Here is a 22,970-nt window from a genome sequence, read left to right on the forward strand (position 1 = left end):
TTGGGGATGGCAACAGTGTTAAATAATAATGCAAGATAGCAATGGAGGATGATAATGCCAATTAGGAATGCTTAAGGAACTGCATAGTACTGTAGGTTCACAGTAATCTAGCCATGTCAGAACTATGTTTATTGCAATTAACAGAAAAGAATTACCATGAAGCATTACTATTTCTTTATTGTTATATTGATATGCCTTAAAATTCAGACTTCAGGAGGTAAATAGCTAGCAGGTGTGTTAGGAATTTAGCTAGCTGATTGACTCACACTGACATTAATGGGAGACATACAAGTAAATCCTTACATCTCACACTGATAATTTACCCCCAGCCTGATTGGCACCATAGCGGCTGCAATGCGAGTTAATGCTGTTTTGGTTTCTACATTTTAAAAAGTCTTCATAGATTTGTCACTGCAGAACTGGTCATGCCTGCATAACACTTTCCATGACCCTGCAGAAAAGAATTGAAACAGGGAGGCAGGGAAAATGCATGAAAGGAAGAATAGCTGTTTTCATTCTCCAGTTTCCATATCTCAGCTGGTCCACCTGACATCACTTGGGCACCCAGTTATGAGAAATAGGGCTTTGAGCACAGAACACGTCTCTAGCTTCCAGACACCAAAGCAGCGAACAAGAAAGCAGGAAAGACAACAGGGTTAGGAGGAATTTCTCTTCAGGCCCCATCTGGTGCACAGACACTGCATCTACTCTGTCCTAGCATGAGACATTCAGCCAGGGAGAGAATGAGGAAGGGAAGTGAAGACTGAGGGAGGAGGAGGGAGAGAGAGAGAAAGACTTTTGTGAAGACTGCTCATATTTGTAGCTATTTAGGTGCCAAATGCTCAACAGCGCAAACACTTTGAACGATTAGTAGTAAAATAAATACTGTCTTCCAGGTCAACCAGCTCTTTCAGAATATGCACATTTTGCTTTCTTTTTTGTTAATAAATGGTTAAAGGAAAATTCTTACAGGTCAGTAGGAGGGAAGCTCTGGAGTAGGGTTCAGGGGAAACCAGGAGAGGCTACTCAGAACTGCTGGAGAGGGGCTGAGGATTGCCAAAGAGGAGCTTCGAAATGAGGGAGAAGCTCCTGATTTTCATCATGAATAGCTGCTCTTTGAGCACAATTTTCAAAAGCACCTAAGTCACATAGGAGCCTCTGAAAATTTTATCCTTTGTCAACATGAAGCAATAATTTAAAAAAACTAAATGCAATAGGCCCTTTTCTGTTCATTCTGGAAGAACAGCTTTCACAGCATTTCCTGGGATTTGGGGGACAGTTTTCAGGGAGGTGCAAAAGGATTTGACATTTCTCTCTCTCCATCACTCTTGGGAACATCCAAAACAAATAAGACATTCTCGGTCTGTCTTTGCTGAAAAAGGTAATGCGAATGAACCCCACACTTTTGTTCTCTCTCCCTTTCTCCCAACCCACCCACCCAACTTCAGTGCCCCTCAGTCAAACAGGTGTTCTGGACAGCAGCCATCATCCACAAGGCCTCTATAGGGATTTTCATACAGAGCTTTTTGTTTAGGTCATAAGCCCCCAGCTCCAGCCTGTCAAGAGTGCTGCAAAACTATGAATTGTTTATATACTTGCAGAGAAAGCAATGCCATTCTTGCTAATATTTCCCTGCAATGAGGACAGTGTCAGTAGAGCAGTGTTTCCCAACCAGTGTGCCATCAGACCCAAACAGGTGTGCAGCAGAATTTTCTGAAAAACTACATGTGAGAACAAAAAAATCCCTTCCCTTTTATTTTAATTAGTGTCAGAGCCAGATTGCATTCTGTACTTTTCCTCTGCGGGACGAGGCCCCTTTCAAATATTATGCATGCATCACGTTCCATTCCCCAAAGTGAGGTTAAGAGGGATAAACAGTAAACAAAGATGATGTACCCTGATGAATGCAATGCACTGCAATGAGCCTTTGATGATGATGCACATAAAAAAACATACAAGTCAAGCCTAAGTTTTATATTTACATTTGACTTGGGGTAAAAGCCAGAATGAGCCAGACCCGGGATTGCATGATAATTAATTACATTGCATTTTAAAATGGCGGAGAAAGTTACACACACTTGGGAAGACTATTTTGGGAATGAGAAGAAATGATTAATTATTAACTGCTTGTCATCCCAAAATATTATTCTCAAGGGTGGGTCACTTTCTCCAATGAGCATGCGTTTGTCCAGAGTTCTTACATTTAGCTTTAAATTTAAATTAATGGAGATATCCCATCTCCTAGACCTGGAAGGGACCTTGAAAGGTCATCAAGTCCAGCCCCCTGTCTTCACTAGCAGGACCAAGTACTGATTTTGCCCCAGATCCCTAAGTGGCCCCCTCAAGGATTGAACTCATAACCCTGGGTTTAGCAGGCCAATGCTCAAACCACTGAGCTATCCCTCCCTCCCCTTAATGTTAGTTTCCACTGTTGAAAATGTTAATTCTGGCACAAAAGACAGGTCGCGATCTAACATTAGCCGCCATGGTTGTTTTGATTTTAACCCTACTAGCCTCATTCTGGATTGGCTCATAAATATTCATGAGACAAAATTAAGAGTGGCCTAGGATAGATGCAACATTACACTATGGTTATATGAACTTGACGTTACGGGAGTCAAGTGGTGGTTAGTGCGTTTTTCAAATCTTACAAATCTCAAAAGTTACAGTGGTGAATTTTGAATTTATGACCCCAAAATGGACAAATATTTAAAGAAAAAAGATTTTAGCAATTTCACATCTGCTTGCAGTGATGAAGCTGAACCTAAAACTAAGAAAGTGGAAGTGGTGAACCGACACTTCTGTGAAAGCTATCCTCAATATGGGGAAACATCTTGCACTCTTCCATATTGTCTTATGTGCAGGGAGAATCTCTCAAACAATGCCATGGGGCCAAATAAGTTAAAACAACACCTTACAAGCAAACATTCATCCCTTGCCAAGAAGGACACACTTTGTTTTACACATTTGAGGGACCAGAATGAGAAGCAAGCATGACTTGTGATACACTGTGCAACTGTTTCTGACAAAGCACTGGAAGCAAGCTACATGGCTGCTGAACTTGTAGCAAAGGCAAAAAAGCCACATACAATCGGAGAGACATTAATTTTACCAGCATGCAAAGAAATCGTGAGAGTAATGTTAGGTGCACATGCAATCAAGGAAATTGAAAGAGTTCCCCTATCAGATAACAAGATAAGTCACCGCATTGATGATGTCAGGTGATATTGAGATGGTGCTCGAAGAAAAATTAAAACCAAGTGGAAAATTTGCATTTCAGCTTGACGAATCAACAGGTATCAGTGGCCATGCTCAACTCTTGGCTAACATAAGATAAGTTGATGGAGATAGTATCGAAGAATTTTTTTTATTTTGCAAAGAACTGCCAGGTCATGTGACTGGAGAGGATATATTCAGTGTGACAACAGCCTACCTTGAGGAAGGAGAACTTCACTGGAAAAATTGTATCAGTGTTTGTGCCAATGGGGCAACCTGCATGACTGGCAAAGTGAAGGGGTTTGTAAACAAGGCCAGGGAACAAAACCCAGATGTGTTGATGATGCGTTGTTTCCTGCACCATGAAGTTCCCATCACCAAAACACTGCCAGAAGAAATGTCTTCAGTGTTAGATGGAGCAGTAAAACTAATTAACTTTATAAAATCGCGGGCCTAAAATCACGCATTTTCTCCTTGCTGTGTAAGGAAACAGAAGCAGAGCACCAGAGTTTACTTTTCTACACTGAAGTACACTGGCTTTCCCAGGGAAAAGTTCTCTCATGCTTGTCTGAGCTGAGAGAGGAGATCATAATGGTCCTAACTTCGGAGAAATCAATGTACACGGACTTGATCGCTTATGTGGCATGGTGTGCAAAGCTTGCCTACCTGTCTGATACATTCTGCCACCTCAATGAGCTGAACAGGAAAATGCAAGGTAGAAATGAGCATCTTCTCTCCAACATGGATAAACTGCATGGGTTTAGGTATAAGTTAGCCCTCTGGCATGAAAAAGTAGCAAAAGGAACAATAGAAATGTTCCCCTTGGCAAATGCAGCAGATCCTGCTGGCAATATTTTGGTCAGTGTTGTTTCTGAGCATTTGGAAAGTCTGGAATTAAAATTCAGTTAATATTTTCCTTCAATTAATAGAGAAGATTTTGACTGGTCCAAGATCCTTACAGTTCCTCTGCAATGCAAAGCGCTAAGAATGTTACAATAACAGCTCAAGGTCAGCTTGCTGAATTAAGGATGGATCACATTTTGAAAATAAAGCTTCACGATATGCCGTGGGACTCTTTCTGGTTGAAGGTGGGAGGAGAATATCCTGTAATCTCTGACCATAGTATCTCCATTCTGTTGCCCTTTTCAACCTGTGCAAGTTAAATTTTTCAAGCCTGACTTACATCAAGAACAACCAAAGAGAGCAGTTGAGGTCAGTGAAGCAAGAGCTCAGAGTGGCACTGATAACATTTCCTCCCAGGGTTAAATGACTCTGCGCATCAAGACAAGCTCAGGTGTCTCGTTCAAAGTTTTTTGTTATTTATTTTTAATTCTTGTATATAACTTATGGTCATTCATCACAGACTGTGAATCACCGTGTGCATCGAATTCAGGGTAGCATTTCAGAGTTCCATTCCGTCCAGAGCTCACTTCCAAAGCCATACAAAAGAAGAAGTGGCTCAAAGATGAAAAGGTAATACCGTAAGTCTTGATGCATAATAATATCACTAGTTGACATTTCTTGATTGGCACAACTTTTGTAGTATTTGTTGTTCATCATATAATAAAACGTCCGGGGGGAATTGCCAAAAAGCCGAACATGTCCGGGAAAATGGCGGCTCTGCTCCTCCCCTGACTCTTCGGCTCTGTTTAAGAGCCGAGCTGCCCCAGCGCTACTGGCTTCGGGCAGCCCCCTTGCCTCCGGACCCCAGCCGCCGGCCGGGCACTTCCCCTCCCAGGCTCCGGCGGCGCAGGGTCCGGAGGCATGGGGGCTGCCCGAAGCCGGTAGCGCTGGGGCAGCTCGGCTCTTAAACAGAGCCGAAGAGTCAGGGGAGGAGCAGAGCCTCCGGCCGCGGTGGCTCTGCTCCTCCCCAACTCTTCAGCTCTGTTTAAGAGCCGGGCTGCCCGAGTGCTACTGGCTTCGGGCAGCCCCCGTGCCTCCGGACCCTGCGCCGCCGGAGCCCGGGAGGGGAAGTGCCCGGCTGGGGGCGCAGGGTCCGGAGGCATAGGGGCTGCCCAAAGCCCGAGCACTACCAGCTTCACGGTTTGCCGGGCAGCCTCCAGACCCTGCGTCCCCGGCTGGGCGCTTCCCCTCCCGGGCTCCAGCTGCGCTGGGGAAGCGCCGGCCGGGGGCACAGGGTCTGGGGGCTGCGCGGCAAACCGTGAAGCCGGTAGCACTCGGGCAGCCCTTTCCGCGTGGCTGGGAGTGGGAGGGAGGAGGGGGCGGAGTTAGGGCAGAGTTGGGGCAGGGCTAGGGGTGGGGGAATGGGCGGGGCCAGGGCCCATGGAGGGTCCTCTTTTTTTTATTTATTAGATATGGTAACCCTACTACTTCCCCTTCCTGGGACTCCCAGGAACAAAAGAGGCACAGATTAGGAAGCAGTTTTGAGACACGCTGCAGTGACAATGCACATACAGCTTGATGGTGCAATAGCACAACTGGATTACGGTGAATTAAGAAAACCACACCCACTGATCAATACAGACTAGTAACATTATGGAGGACACTATACAGTCTTTTTAGCATATGTGCAACATGCCACAGCTGGCACGTGACCAGAATTCATCACTGAGTTTGGTCTGCTGGTTGAATCAATGGCTTCCCTGGCCTGGGCTGGGTACTGACGGGGAGTGCCACGTGAACACTGATCCATGCCCCAGTAGTATGCCATTTTGCAGTGGTTGAGACAGTCACAGAGATGAGTATAAAACCATTTTTGCCGCATATCCACTTTTCATCATTTGTTAAGTGTCAAAGACAACCCTTCTCAAAGCTTGTTTTTCAGAACAATAGATTTGGGACATCACAATAAGTTTTGTGTCAGAAGACTGTGATGGCAAAACAGGGCATAAGGGCTTCACTACAGGACACCCTACAGCTAGGAGGGCACCCTGAACTCTGATCCAAATATCCAAGAATGAGGGGAAAATTACACTAAAAATAAAACTTTTGTACACAGGCCCCTTCTGTCTCCTGTCTGACCCCAGTGTGAAAATTCCTCTTCAAAGTCCAGAAAGGAGAACCAACAGCCTTCATCAGGCAAATCCATCTCTCTTCCAAAGGCACACCGAAATATACCTGGATTAGTTGACTTATTCATATTCAGAACTCAGCCAAACTGCTAGTGAATAAACTGGCTATAGAATTGCCACTATTTGAAATCATACACACTGTGTATGTAAACAAAGCAATGCTTTCAATAGTAATTATCACTACCAATTTCTATTTGCATCCACTCAAACCCCGCAACCTCCCACATCCCTTTTAGGACCAGTGCTTTATAAACAACAAAAGAAAAGAAAACCTCACTATGTTCATGAGTGTGAGGACATAATTCTGGACGTGTTCCTTCCCATGGAACCGCACAACTGTATCGTCCACTGCCAGCAAGACCTCAATGTTGTAGTCATCCTTCTTGGCGTGGCGTCTCTTCCTGTCCACTTCACCGAGCCGGTCTTCAATCAGGTCCAGTGAGTTTGGGAGCTCACCCACACTGAAGCTTGGAACTGAAAGGTGAGAGGAAAGAGGAAATGGTGAGCGATTTCAAGGCTGCTTCATGCAGAACAATGTGGCTTTAGCAATGTTTCCTGGTTCTAATAGTTACCATATATACTCATTCATAAGCTGAATTTTTGTAGTAAAAAAGGGAAGCACCAGAGAAGGGGGTCGGCTTATGAACTGGTATAGAGAGGGAGAGGAAAGACACGTTTTTATCAGCCTGAGGAATAAAGAAGTGTCTGGTGGCTGTTTAGCAACAAAGCTGCAGTGTCTGGTCTTTTATTCCATTTAAGGAGAAGGTGCATGTGTGCTCCAGTTTTTATTCACTGGGGAACTGGAATGCAGTTTTGGCTCCAAGGCCCAGAACCAGCCATTTCTAATGTCAGCTTTCTCTAGCAGTCATGACTTCTCCAAGCCCAAAGGACTGCTCATCCTGGGTGCCAAGAGGAATGTCACTCCCCATGTCTGCATACACCTTGAGACCCCACACTGTGCCTACTCTCTCCCCACCTCTGCCAATAACATTGGAACAAGTGGCTATTTCAGATGCTTTCTATTTCTGCAGTGACATGTTATCATCTCCCTGATGGGAAAACAGCAAGTCCAACATTCTGAACATTTTTTGGCTACTATCTTGCTTAAAATCTCTAATGACAGAAATAAGAATGCATCTTCACCTTCACTATTACTGTTCAGTGTTTGTATCCAGGATTGGGGCCCCATTGTGCTAGGAGTTGTACGATACACATAAGAAGGACCATAGACAGGCAATATATATAGGAGAATGCAGGAAAGCGAAAGGAGATGAGAAGAGTGATCAAAGGGAGACAAAAGGAAACAGAAAGTTAAGACCCAGATCCCCAAAGGCATAGGAAACAGGCAACTAAATACCTTTGAGGAGCTGAGCCAAAATCCATCAGATGTCATTTCTGGAAGCAGCACCTCTTAGTGGCTACTGAGAGCAGGCATTGCCAAAACCAGAAAAGATGAGTTAAGGACTTGGAGCATGTTTTATTTTAAAAGTGACTATCATGGTGGTGAAAGGTACAAGACTAGACATCAAAGGGAGATGACTTCCAAGGACACTAACATCATGGGAAGCAGGACCATTATCAATCCCACTCCTCACTAAATTCAACACTAAATTCACCACTCAAGCCAAAAATCTGAGTAAGTGCCCCCAAAATGAGTTTTAAGGGTTCTCTGAAGACAATAATAACTTATGGAGTAGCTGAGCAAGCTCTCCACCCCCAAGCTTCTTGATAGCCACGTGATTCTTTGATACTTGTGCCCTATTTGGGAACGTCATCTAGCTAAATAAAGCTAGATGACATTAAGAGAATTCCATTGCTCCAAACAGTGAGTCACATAAAGCATCTCTCTCTTCTGGTGTAAGAGCTCTGATCTCCGCACAGCACATCTTGCAGGAATTTTTGTATTTGCCAATGAGGAGTTCGTTTTCAAGCAGATGGATGAAGACTGTGAGGCCCAAGCTGTGAAACTGTATTTAACATTGGTCAAGAACATTAAATATAGCAAAGCAAAAAGCTAAGCTCTCACCACAACTCAGACTTTGGCCCCACACCCCCATCCTACCACCTTTAAAATAACTTATCCAGTCACAATGTTTCAAGAAATTCCTTCTCTATTTTTATCCTCTCTCCTTTCTACAGAGCAAGCTTTGACAGACACATCACACATTTGCGCCAGAGTTGTCGATCCACTCTTACATGATGTCCTCATTGGCCAGGTGCCTGGTTACAGCATAGAATGTGCAGACAGATGGGAAAGACCCAACAAGAGCGCAAGTAAGTAAACACAGCCAGTGGGCTTTGCCTCAGGTAATGTACTCACTCTTCCTATGGTAAAGCCTTTCTTTTTAAAGTGAATTTAGTGCTCATGAAAGGTGTCTGACTGGCAGCTTTGATTACCCACCACATAGCCAACAAGTGATGGTGATTTGCAGGGCCTGATTCCCCCTTCCTCTGCACCCTGCGCTATTACTAGTGCAAAGTGGGGGTAACTTATTCCCATTCTGATGGGGTAGTGATTTACATCCACTTTACAGTAGTGTAAATGATAAGACAAGGTGCAGGGTAATGGAATCAGACTGATTGAATCCACACAGGAAAGAGTGATTTCTGGATGGCATCAACATCACCAACATTTCTGGAGCATTCCAATCCTCCAGCCTCCTCTAAACAAGAACTAGTAACAAACATGAAAGGCTCCATCTCCAACCAACAGTCCCAATAAGTCATTCATCACCTTTTCTTTGCCCCTATTGCTTCATGACTCTTTGCAAAAAAATGTTATGAGATATACTTAATCTTAAAGAGCAGCTGACATCACATGGAAGACTTTTAAAATCCCATTCTTTTTAGAGGTAATTCTCCTCCCGGTATGTGCTGCATTTTTGGTGTGTTTCTTCACCTCTTTCTTTACTACTGAAGTACATAGGGTTGCTAATAGGATCTTTTCTTTGTTAAGATGTATTTGCTCCTGCCTCCATTCCATGCTGTGTTTATAACAACACAACTTTTAGCTGTGGAAATGAGTATGATGTTACAAGAAGGAGATAATGCTAAAGAATGTTAATTCTTACTCAAACACATACAAAGTGCCAGTGCTTTACAAACTTTGGTCCTGATCCTATAAAAAAACTTCTGCACACACTTAACCTTATGCATGCAAGTAAAGAAGTCAGCAGGACTATTCATGTGTGTCAAGTTAAGCACATGCTTAAGTGTCTACAGGCTCAGGGCTATAAATAAGTCATGCCTCATGCCCAAAAGACCTAACAATCTAAAAAAGAAAAGACAAACACAAAGAAGACAAGACACAGGACAAAAGTTCAGGAAAAGGAAGATTTAGGGATTGTTATTTACATCCAGAAAAAATCAACACCTAATTTCACTAAGTATATTAAATTAAAACAAAAACCTGCATCTACACATCTGTCTTCAAATCAAAAAAGTTGCAAAATTACAAACAGAACCAGCCATCCTAACCTCAATTCACCCTTATCCCAGCTCCATTTTACCCTGGTGCTTTAGCTCATAAGATGTGAGATTGTCTATTTTATCCATTCTTCTTGGCCTCGTCTCTTTATCTCAGTGCTAGGGGAAGAAGTGGCTGACAGCAAAATCAATTTATTTTAAAGATAAGTCTCACCTTTTCCTGTTGCCGCTAGGGGGGAAGGGGGAGAAAAAAATTGAAATTTGAATCAGTTCCAAATGTTGCAATTATGGATTCTCTGGACAACAGACCAAACCATCCAATTATTTTACTTAAAGGAAAAACCTACAGAAAACACTAAACCTAACTAGTACCTTAGCCTCACTTCAAACTCTAAGGCATTAACTCTCATTGGACCCCCTAACAGTAATCAATGCTGAATGTAAATCTGCCAAGAAGATAGTTGCCTACTGGTTTTTGACTGTTATGATTCCTGAACCCAGGAATCCCAGGAACCTATCTTTGCAACAAAGCCCGATGCCAACTCTGTCCACATAACTATTCAAGTGACACCATCATAGGACCTAATCACATCAGCCATGCCATCAGGGGCTCATTCACCTACACATCTACCAATGTGATATATGCCATCATGTGCCAGCAATGCCCCTCTGCCATGTACATTGGCCAAAGCGGACAGTCTCTATGCAAAAAATAAATGGACACAAATCTGTCATCAGGAATCATAACATTCAAAAACCAGTAGGAGAACACTTCAACCTCTCTGGCCACTCAGTAATAGATTTAAAGGTGGCAATTTTGCAACAGAAAAGCTTCAAAAACAGACTCCAGCGAAAAACTGCTGAACTTGAATTAATATGCAAACTAGATACTATCAATTTAGGTTTAAATAGAGACTGGGAATGGCTGATCCATTACACACATTGAATCTATTTCCCCATGTTAAGTATCCTCACACCTTCTTGTCAAACTGTCTTAAATAGGCTATCTTAATTATCACTACAAAAGTTTTTTTTTCTCCTGCTGACAATAGCTCATCTTAATTAATTAGCCTCTTAGAGTTGATAGGGGAACTCCCACCTTTTCATGTTCTCTGTATGTATATATATCTCCTCACTATATGTTCCATTCTATGTATCTGATGAAGTGGGCTGTAGCCCACAAAAGCTTATGCTCAAATAAATTTGTTAGTCTCTAAGATGCCACAAGTACTCCTGTTCTGTTTGAGGGTAAATGGTGATCTATAGATATTGGAGGCTAGCGTGATCTAGTCTGGGCTCCAGGCAGTTACAGTGATCTCTCACCAGTTTTGCAAATATAACTGAATGAAAATGAGACTGATTACACCCATGAACCAGATAAGCTTTGTTATCCCCAGACACCAGCTCCATTGACACACTGAGATACAGGGATCCAGGGGGAGTAGTGCTTAGAACAAGGACTGGAAATCAGGAGACCTAATTTCTAATCCCATCTCTGACAATGACCCCATGTGTCCTTGAGAAAGTCACTTAACTGTCTTGGTAACAAAATCTACTTTACAGGAGTACTGTGAGGCTTAATCAGTTACTGTTCATGAAGCACCCTGAGAGTTTCAGGTGGAAGGTATTATAGAAATGCAAAGTATTACTATTATCATTACTGGTTTCTTAAAACTGGTCTTCCAATAAAGGCATCCTTACGGCATTATGGCCAAGTACCAGATCTTTAATTGCATTGAAACCAGTACAGAATTCAAAAGCATGCCCTATCATACTGAAGAGAATAAATGAACTCAGTGACAGCAGACTTCTCCATTTCAATGTTTATCCAGGAGAGGAGACTTGGGGTTTTCTCTGCACCCAGTCACCTGCATTTTTATTTTTCTACAGATGAAACACAAATCATTTCCATTCACTGGAACAAAATTATGGAGCCGATTCATCCCAAGGTACTTTCACTGGATTTAGGAGATTCTAGCTGCCAAATTCTCTGGTGCTTTAGGGCATAAAGAGGCCATTAAGCTTAACTGAGCTCCAAAGGATTTTCACCAGGATTCCTCCCATTTCCCAGCACAGGTATCATGGCTGAGCAAACAGCATGGCTAGCAGTGATTGTCAACCACCAGAAAGCTCCGTGGGAGCTATGGGTAGCCAAGCATAATCTAGAGCAGCCCAGGTACTCTAAGAAGCACCATGGACAAATATACATCTGGATCAGAGAAACACAAAAGTTGCTGAAAGCTCCCATTATCAATCAGATTTCGTGCCCTAGCACAGCTCAGCCAGAGCTAATGAAGCATGTGCATGCAGCATGTAGTAAACAGTCACACACACGCGCGCGCGCACACACACACACACACACACACAGAGTCCTACCTTCATTATGAAGATCCTTGTGTGATTCTGCTCTTTCCTGTCTGACGGCAGATCTGCGGTAGACCACATGTGCCCTCCCATTCTCTTCCTTCTCCTGCTGCCCCTTCTCCAAAGGCTCAATGAAAAATTCACTACTGTCTGTCCGAATCAGGCCAGCCTAGAATGCACAAAACAGAGAGGGGAAAAGGAAAGAAAGAAAGAAAATATATATACATTCATGGTACTGCTAAAAGAGTGCATTAAAGAGAACATGCAGACATGGAGTGAAACCCCAGAATACAAGACCACCCCCATAATAGTGTGGACCAAGGCAATTTGCATTAAACTCTTTAACACTAGAGCATCACTGCTCGCTGCAAAAAAAGAAAAAGGAAAAAAATGCAAAAGTCTCATGTGCAACAGCCAACTCCTAGAGTAAACTTGGATACTGTATTTAATTAATAAACTACCAACAATGACAGCTGGTGATGGAAATCAAGATAATTTGAAGTCAGCAAATTCATTTTACTTATGACCTTAAATTCAAAGGTACACCCTTGCACATTCGTTAGCCTACCCTTCTCAGACCTCACGTTATTGCCAGAGACATTTTTGCCAATATTCATGGAATTTGGAAATTAACTGATGAGACTACTTGCACAGAAAGGTATTACTCAACCATGAGTGTGGCAGTATTGGTCCCTTATGGCATAAGCTCTTTAGAGCTGGGACCTGTCTTCCGTGAATTTTCTCTGAAGAGGCTAGTACACCTGTGCGCGCAATAAAATAAAATAAAATAAAATGCACATCAACAAAGAGAGAAATTTAGTGACATATTCAGTTGTTTCTACTCCAAAACACTGTCTTATGTTCCATGATAATTTAGAAAAACATACTAACCCCTAAAGATTGGAATAATCCTTATGATACTGCCTTAGATCCTTTAGATACTTCTCAAAACCATTTTAAACGCCTTTCCAATATTTAGAGTTGTTCACTCAAAACTGTGCAGAAATTCCCATTTCAGCCCCAATAGGGCAGATATCCCCTCCTTGTATCCTCCATTGGCTCTCCCTTCTCCACCACATGAAGGGCAAGCTTGCTATCTCCATCTGTAGCCCTTTACAATTAAGCTCTGCCCTATCCATTTGATGCATTTTACCATAATGTCAACTTCCACCTGTTCTTTACCAACATACTAGCCTTTGTCATCTGCCAGTATGTTGCTTTCTCAAACACCTCCATGTTTCCTCTGATGCCACTCCTTATGAGTGGGAAAAACTCCTTGAAAAGATCCACAAAGCCTCCACCTTATCTCCTTCAAATATCTCCTTAAAAATACCTTTACTGTCATGTCTACAATACAGCTGGTTAGTTCCTATTGTGCAATGATGTACTCACTTTACTGCTGTCTTGCCTTGGACAGCATCTTTGTATCATTCACATTTTGCATCTTGTCATAACCTAAATCGCAAGTTCTTTGGGGCAGGGACTGTCCTACTATGCGTCTGTAGAGTGCCTAGTATAAGGTAGCCCCAATCCTTAACTGGTGCCCTTAGGTGCTACTGCAATACAAATAATAATTTCCCTTTGTTTTCCATGCCCCTTTATTCCCCTTACAGTAACGTGTATAGGAACAATTCATCACTCTCCATGAAGGGCCTTCATCTGCAACCCTTCCATCAGTCCAAGTAGCAGTACTTTCCTTGGGAGACTCAAGAGAGGTATCTATTCAAATCAAATTTGTTTTGCAAAACTGATTGACAATATATCAGAGAAGACAGACTGAGTGGGGCATCTTTTAGCTGTTTAATTTCCTTTGACTCTTGACCACCGGCTGTCATAAAAGGTCCCTCAACTTCTCCTTCTTGATGGAAAAGGAATGAATGAAAAAAACAATTTCAAACTAAGCTCCTTATGTGGTTACAAAATCCCTTTTCTTTTGATCAGTTACAAGTGTTTCTATTTAACTCATCCACACCCTGGGATCCATCATCTATCATGCACTCCTGCTTTCAAATTCTAGCAACCCTCCAGGGCCCTCCCCAAAGAAGAGAAGATGAGGACAAAGAGGGAAATGAGCCATTCTACCAAACATATTAACTCCACTCACAGCTACAAGAGGATCACCATCCTTGGCCATGAAGCCTTTTGAGAACATTGGATTAAAACCACTTTATGAATACAAAGTATTACGACTAGTAATACCTCCCAGACAAGGAAAAAATTTATGAAATAACAAATGTTATTAGAAATGTTTTCTGGCTACCACATGTTCTTAATTAGCATTAAGTGTCCACTAAATTTACCTTGAAATTGACCAAATCAGTTATGCACTGAAACTCCAGCTGTCTAGGACCTTAGGCAATCAAAAGGAAATCACACACTGAGAGATACTTAGTTTTAGCAAAAACAAGTACCATGGTCTAGCGGTCACCAAGTCCTTATATCATATCACTTTTACTTCATCCAGTGACCAAGAAACAAGTTCTTTCACAACACACACATCACAGTGCCCTTGGAGACTCAGCAGCAGGACTAAATATCTTTCACAGTTTTAAATTTTTTTTCCCCTCGTTATTAATCAACAGGCTCCTTCAGGAGTTTGAAACTTAACACTGTCATGTTATGAAAGTTGTTGGCCTCCATCATGCACATGTATGCTAATTTGTTCCTGCAGGCTTGCCCATGAATGATGGGCTGTCCACACTGGCTTATTATTGTATGAATGCCTGTGAGTACCAGGCTGAGCATACTGGTTTGTTTCTATAATATTGCCTATGAGTGCTAGGGCTGTACATACTGGATTACACATCAGTTCTACGCTACTGGAATTTTTTTTTAAGTGCATTGAAAAGCACTGTTTTACAAGAAGTACAAACAAATGACTGGACTTGGGAGACATATTTAGAAGGGACAGGAAAGGCAAATCTGGGGCCCTTCCAAGCTGACTGTGTCATTTGACTCCCTTCATATTTGTGTACAGTTGTATTCATTGTGGCATTAGCCAACCTGGCTTGCTTGTACTCCACCAAATTTCCTGCCCCACTTCAGTTTTATTAGCTGCTTAATGCTTTTGGAAACAAGTTTTTCTCCAGGAAAATAGGTATATTTAGTTGTTCTAGGATCGTAACAATGGCCTAAAATACCATTTCTCTTTAAATATTCTTCCTGGCTATGAAAATTGTGCTTTTCTCATGGAAACATCCACTGACCATTCAACATTATATAGGATTGATTTAATGACAAAGCCCACGTTACACAAATGTCATTTCTTGGACTTTTCCTTACTTCACTACTTTAAAAATAGAACATTTAACACAGAGATCTTTGCCTTCCCTATAGTCTCCTGTACTCCCTACACTATTATTGAAAAAGGCTGTGTTTGGAGATGGGCTTCTCACCTTTGCAAGCCAGCTCCTCCTCTTTGATCATATAGTGTGAACTCACCATCCTATTGGCCAAGGAGTGCTGAAGCCACTCATTAAGGGAACAGTCAACCCAGTTAGGCCCCCAAATGTACCACTCTTTGAAGGAAGATATATCCCTGGCGAATTTTATTATTTTATAGATTTAGGCCTAAATTTTCAAAAGTCACTAGTGATTCTGGGTGCCTCAGTTTCTGGGTGGCCAACCTGAGACATCTTAAAGGGGCCTGATTTTCTGATGGTGTGTGCTCAGTACTTTCTGAAAACCAGACCCCTTTAAGATGTCCACTTGAGCAGCCAAAAATCACTGGTCACCACCTAGGATCTACCTAGTAAGTCTACCAAGAGTATGCTACCTACAAAATTTAGGCCATATACATACACGTATGTGTGACGTTGTGCAGTCTATATGGTTTTATAAAAACTTGATAATAAGTCAATATAATGTAACTGAGATAGTTTTAGAGAAAATACGGTAATAAGTGAATGTAAGTAACTGGGATATGCCTCATGCAAAAGGTCTCTTGTAAGGTATCATTACAAAGCTTATAATCTACCGAGTGTGATCATCTGATTTGTATAAATGTACCACTCTTGTATCTAAAACTAGAAATATAAAATGTAACTCTGAGGGCCTATTGTAATTGTGTAAAGTGTGGACCATTAATGATGGTTTGGAATCTTGATGACTCCCATTGTCTGCAGATGGCTGTATTTACCTGTGAGTCTTCCTGTATATGTGTGTGCTGGCAAGTGAGTAATGAAGTCTTGCAGTGACATGTGATCATGTCACCTGAACTGGAATCCATCTTTAACCTGGTGCTTTTCCAGTGAGGGGGGGTGGAAACCCAGAGAGACAAAGAGTTCCCGCCTTATGCAAAAGATATATAAAGGGGGGAAGAGAAGAGAGAGGAAGAGAAGCCATCATGAAGAATCCCCTAGCTACCACCTGAGCTGCAACAAGAGCTGTACCAGGGGAAAGAATTGTGCCCAGGCCTGGAAGGTGTCCAGTCTGAGAAAAACTTACTGAAACATCTCTGAGGGTGAGATTATCTGTATTTAGTTTGATTAGGCATAGATTTGCGCATTTTATTTTATTTTGCTTGGTGACTTACTTTGTTCTGTCTGTTACTACTTTGAACCACTTAAATCCTACTGTCTGTATTTAATAAAATCACTTTTTATTTAGTAATTTACTCAGAGTATGTATTAATACCTGGGGGAGCAAACAACTGTGCATATCTCTCTATCAGTGTTATAGAGGGCGAACAATTTATGAGTTTGCCCTGCATAAGCTTTATACAGGGTAAAACGGATTTATTTGGGTTTAGACCCCATTGGGAGTTGAGCATCTGAGTGCTAAAGACAAGCGCACTTCTGTACGCTGTTTTCAGGTAACTTGCAGCTTTGGGACAAGAGATTCAGACCCTGGGTCTGTGTCTGGAGCCAGACGGGAGTGTCTGGCTCAGCAAGACAGGGTGCTGGAGTCCTGAGCTGGCAGGGAAAACAGAAGCAGGGGTAGTCTTTGCACATAGGGTGGCAGCTCCCAAGGGGGTTTCTGTGATGCAACCCGTCACAGTATGTAAAAGGGATACACAAGGGATAGTTGCATAACTATGCGGTAACTGCAGAGCCATGTAATATGTTGCAGATATCATGCAACCTTCAGCTTCACAGGCCCTTCCACATTTCTGGGTAGTACTACAGCATCAGTTTGTGTGTCCTGCTGATGCCCACCATCTCAGCTCTTCACAAACCCAATTACAACGGCACCAGAGGATTACACTGTCAAAAAATGCAAAGCCATCCTACTCCATTTTTCCTTCAGATTCCTAACAACATTATTATGCACTCACAGATGTTATACTTTTTAAAAACTCTACACATTTGAAAAATACTTGAAGACACTTGGTGACATTTAAAGGCAACAAATGTAACATGGATAAAATACCTTTTATGCAACACATCACCTGGGAAAAACCCTATGAATCAGCATCCTGGGACAACCATGAACTTAGTGCAAACGAGTGACATTTAATTACCTAAGCACAGATCCCCAAAGGTAGTTAGGTGCCTAACTCCTATTGAAATCACTTTTGTACTATAAATGGAATGTGCTGAACAAGGTGCTATTGCATACCCTGAATTTTAGCTACAGCTGTCTCTTTCACTGTATTAAGATCCTTTCCCACCATTGTCAAGTCTTCAAGATATGGAGAAAGCTCAGTAGCAGGGAACAAAGCATCGGGGGGGTTGCCAACATTGCATTTCAAAAATAAGGGACTGTTTTCTTAGCACCCTCGCCCCACCCCTCCTCCCGATATTATTAATAAATAATAATAATAATCAGTACTCACCTACATTCACTGGCGTAGTTCTTGCTTCTTTTTGGAGCACTCAGTTACTCCCAATCTTGTTGTACAGAGATGAAAAATAAGGGGCGTCCCTTGTAATAAGAGACTGTTGGCAATTATAGTCACAGGGTAACTCCTATTGAAATCAGTGGAAGTTGGGAATCTAAATAATTTGAAGATCTGGGCCTTACTACCCGCTGGACCTGTACTTAAAAAGGTTGGGTATGTTGCTTGAATGGTGTATCAGAGTTGATTATCAAATTAAAATTAACCTCCTGTTTCCATTTCCTATAAATGCCACAAATTGACAAAAATAATGCATGTTTTGTCTGTCCTACCCATCGCTTTGCTAAATGCTTTTCTGCTTCCCTTAGCCACTTACTAATAACAGTGCTGATTAATAAATAATAATACTCATTTCGGTAGTGTTTTTTCATATTTACAAAGTGCTAATTAACTTCATAATGCTCAAAATAAATTGGTTGAAATTTTCTGAACAAAATTTTTTAAAAAAATAATAATAATAGACTGTTTTTCAAAATTGAAAACTTTCAAAAATCCAGTTTGGGTTTTCCTTTTTCAAAGTTTTTCTGAGATTTTTTTTTTTTTGACAAAAAGTGTAACGTTAATTATTCTCTGATGTGGTTATCATATTTTGTTTGGCATTTTTCAACTTTCATTTGACATTTTCAGTTTGACTTGTTTATTTTTTAAAGTTTATTTTCCATTGCCAATTTTGATAAGCCACACAATGCAATCATTTCCAAACAGATCATTTTGATTTTGAAGTTTTTCAATTTAAAAACAGAAAAAATCCATTTAAAAAAATTGCTGATTTGAAAAACAAAACAAATTCCACTGAATTTTTTTTTTTTTTGGTTTTGTTTCCAAAAACAAAACAAAAGATTTTTTGTTTAAGTTTTAGAAACCCCTGTGAAATTGCTGTTGGTGTTTGAACCAATTCTATTTATAATATCCATAAAAGGTAAATATTTATTATTTTCCCTTTTTTAAAGATGGGGTAATAAAGCACAGAGTTTTGAGCCCTGACCCTGCAAACTCTTACACATATGCTTCACTTAACTCACATGAGTAGTTCTACTGATGTCAGTGAGACTCCATGAAGTCAATGGGAATACTACATTAAGCATGTGCTTAAGAAAATCACTGAATCAGGCATTTAGGTACAGATTTTTAAAGATATATAGGCATTGCTGTGCTCAGTATTGCAACACCTACCTGATTTAGGAGCCGATGTCAAATTTCCAAAAGGGATCTAAGTGTTAGGAGCCTAAGGCCTGGTCTACACTACGAGTTTAGGTCAAATTTAGCAGCGTTAAATCGAATTAAGCCTGGACACGTCCACACGACGAAGCCCTTTTTTTTCGACTTAAAGGGCCCTTTAAACCAGTTTCTTTACTCCACCTCCGATGAGGGGATTAGCGCTAAAATTGACCTTTGCGGGTCGGATTTGGGGTAGTGTGGACGGAATTCAACGTTATTGGCCTCCAGGAGCTATCCCACAGTGCTTCATTGTGACCGCTCTGGACAGCACTCTCAACTCAGATGCACTGACCAGGTAGACAGGAAAAGCCCCGCGAACTTTTGAATTTCATTTCCTGTTTGCCCAGCGTGGAGAGCACAGGTGACCACGCAGAGCTCATCAGCACAGGTAACCATGATGGAGTCCCAGGATCGCAAAAGAGCTCCAGCATGGACAGAACGGGAGGTATGGGATCTGCTCGCCATATGGGGAGACGAATCAGTGCTAGCTGAACTCCGTAGCAGTAAACAAAATGGCAAAATATTAGAAAAAGTCTCAAAGGCCATGAAGGACAGAGGCCATAACAGGGACGCACAGCAGTGCGCGTGAAAATTAAGGAGCTAAGGCAAGCCTACCACAAAGTCAGAGAGGCAAACGGAAGGTCCGGGGCAGAGCCGCAAACATGCCGCTTCTACGCGGAGCTGCATGCCATGCTAGGTGGTGCAGCCACCACTACTCCAACCGTGTGCTTTGACTCCATCAATGGAGAATCACGCAACAGGGAAGCGGGTTCGGGGTACGAGGAAGATGATGATGAAGAAAATGAAGATAGCTCACAGCAAGGAAGCGGAGAAACCGGTTTCCCCAACAGCCAGGATATGTTTATCACCCTGGACCTGGAACCAGTAAGCCCCAAACTCACCCAAGGCGTGCTCCCAGACCCTGAGGGCACCCAAGGGACCTCTGGTGAGTGCACCTTTGTAAATATTACACAAGGTTTAAAAGCAAGCGTGTTTAATGATTAATGATTAATTTGCCCTGGCAATCGCGGCCAGTACAGCTACTGGAAAAGTCTGTTAACGTGTATGGGGATGGAGCGGAAATCCTCCAGGGACATCTCCAGAAAGCTCTCCTTCATGTACTCCCAAAGCCTTTGCAAAAGGTTTCTGGGGAGGGCTGCCTTATCCCGTCCGCCATGGTAGGACACTTTACCACGCCAGGCCAGTAGCACGTAATCTGGAATCATTGCATAACAAAGCATGGCAGCGTATGGTCCCGGTGTTTGCTGGCATGCAGACAACATCCATTCCTTATCTCTCTCTGTTATCCTCAGGAGAATGATATCATTCACGGTCACCTGGTTGAAATGGGGTGATTTTATTAAGGGGACATTCAGAGGTGCCCGTTCCTGCTCGGCTGAACGGAAATGTTCCCCGCTGTTAGCCACGTGGTAGGGGGCTGGGGTGAAGTGATCATCCCAGAGAATTGGGTGTGGGGCGGGGTAGTTGGGTTTGTGCTGCATGTTAACCCAGAAACAGCAGCCCCTCCTTTTACATTGCAAACCCATTTTAAATGGCCAACCCAACGGGTGCTTGGTATGGGAAATGTAGGCGCTACTGTTTGAAACCATTCCCACATGTTAAGAAGGTTAAAAAAGCCAAAAGTCTGTGGCTTACCATGGCTGCCTGCAAGTCGAAATCTGTTGCCTGGCACTGCGTGAGTGATCTCTCACACCAAACCAGCAGGCCCTCAATATAAGAGGAAAAATGCGACCTTGTAACGAAAGCACATGTGCTGTGTAATGTGAACAGCAAAATTTAACGTGAAAGAGTGTACCCATTGTTCTCTAAAATGTGTCTTTTTTAACCACATCTCCCTTCTCCTCCACCAGCTGCAAATGTTTCTCCTTCACAGAGGCTAGTGAAGATTAGAAGGAGAAAATGGCAGACTCGGGATGATATGTTCTCGGAGCTCCAGATGTCCTCCCACGCTGACAGAGCACAGCAGAATGCGTGGAGGCAGTCAATGTCAGAGTGCAAAAAAGCACAATATGAACGAGAGGAGAGGTGGCGGGCTGAATCGCAGGCTGAAGAGAGCAAGTGGCAGGCTGAAGAGGATAGGTGGCGTCAGCTTGCTGACAGAAGGCAAGAGTCGATGCTCCGGCTGCTGGAGCATCAAACTGATATGCTCCAGCGTATGGTTGAGCTGCAGGAAAGGCAGCAGGAGCAGAGACCGCTGCCACAGCCCCTGTGTAACCAACAGCCCTCCTCCCCAAGTTCCATAGCCTCCTCACCCAGACACCCAAGAACGCGGTGAGGGGGGGGCCTCTGGCCACCCAGTCACTCCACCCCAGATGATTGCCCGAGCATCAGAAGGCTGGCCTTCAATAAGTGTTAAAGTTTGAAAGTTTTAAACCACAGTGTGTCCTTTTCCTTCCCTCTTCTCCCACTCCTCCCGGGCTACCTTGGCAGTTATCCCCCTAGTTGTGTGATGAATTAATAAAGAATGCATGAATGTGAAGTAACAATGATTTTATTGCCTCTGCAAGCGGTGCTCAAAGGGGGGAGGGGAGGGTGGTTAATTTACAGGGAAGTAGAGTGAACGGGGGGGGGGGGGGGGCGGAGGGTTCATCAAGAAGAAACAAACAGAAGTTTCACACCGTAGCCTGGCCAGTCACAAAACTCGTTTTCAAAGCTTCTCTGATGCGCACCATGCCCTGCTGTACTCTTCTAACCGCCCTGGTGTCCGGCCGCACGTAATCAGCGGCCAGGCGATTTGCCTCAACCTCCCACCCCACCATAAATGTCTCCCCCTTACTCTCACAGATATTGTGGAGTGCACAGCAAGCAGCAATAACAATTGGAATATTGGCTTCGCTGAGGTCTATCCGAGTCAGTAAACTGCGCCAGCGCGCTTTTAAACATCCAAATGCACATTTCACCATCATTCGGCACTTGCTCAGCCTATAGTTGAACAGGTCCTGACTACTGTCCAGGCTGCCTGTGTACGGCTTCGTGAGCCATGGCATTAAGGGGTAGGCTGGGTCCCCAAGGATAACTATAGGCATTTCAACATCCCCAATGGTTATTTTCTGGTCCGGAAAGAAAGTCCCTTCTGCCAGCTTTTGAAACAGACCAGAGTTCCAGAAGACGCGAGCATCATGTACCTTTCCCACGTTGATGTTAGTGAAACGTCCCTTGTGATCCACCAGGGCTTGCAGCAGCATTGAAAAGTACCCCTTGCGGTTTATGTACTCGGTGGCTTGGTGCTCCGGTGCCAAGATAGGGATATGGGTTCCATCTATCGCCCCACCACAGTTTGGGAATCCCATTGCAGCAAAGCCATCCACTATGACCTGCACATTTCCCAGAGTCACTACTCTTGATATCAGCAGGTCTTTGATTGTGTTGGCTACTTGGATCACAGCAGCCCCCACAGTAGATTTGCCGACTCCAAATTGATTCCTGACTGACCGGTAGCTGTCTGGCATTGCAAGCTTCCACAGGGCTATCGTCACTCGCTTCTCAACTGTGAGGGCTGCTCTCATCCTGGTATTCTGGTGCTTCAGGGCAGGGGAAAGCAAGTCACAAAGTTCCATGAAAGTGCCCTTACGCATGTGATAGTTTCGCAGCCACTGGGAATCATCCCACACCTGCAACACGATGCGGTCCCACCAGTCTGTGCTTGTTTCCCAGGCCCAGAATTGACGTTCCATGCCATGAACCTGCCCGAGTAACACCATGATTTGCACATTGCTGGGGCCTGTACTTTGTGAGAGGTCTATATCCATGTCAATTTCCTCATCACTCTCGTCGCCACGCTGCAATCGCCTCCTCGCCTGGTTTTTCTTTGGCATGTTCTGGCTCTGCATATACTCCAGGACAATGCGCGTGGT

The 22,970-nt window shown here is 43.1% G+C and overlaps 1 protein-coding gene across 2 annotated transcripts in view; it reads right to left on the reverse strand.

Moving 5' to 3' along the window:
- The window catches only part of ADAMTS14 (ADAM metallopeptidase with thrombospondin type 1 motif 14), a 108,569-nt gene that overhangs the window by 69,192 nt on the left and 16,407 nt on the right, over positions 1 to 22,970 (reverse strand). For both annotated transcript variants that reach the window (XM_065551961.1, XM_005281863.4), the window contains exons 3-4: positions 12,051 to 12,207; positions 6,526 to 6,722 (exon numbers count right to left, since the gene is read on the reverse strand). In XM_065551961.1, the coding sequence (XP_065408033.1) occupies positions 6,526 to 6,722; positions 12,051 to 12,207 (354 nt within the window). The remainder of the gene's footprint in view (positions 1 to 6,525; positions 6,723 to 12,050; positions 12,208 to 22,970) is intronic.

Source organism: Chrysemys picta, chromosome 7 (genome assembly GCF_011386835.1).
Source record: "Chrysemys picta bellii isolate R12L10 chromosome 7, ASM1138683v2, whole genome shotgun sequence".
Lineage (NCBI taxonomy): Eukaryota > Metazoa > Chordata > Testudines > Emydidae > Chrysemys > Chrysemys picta.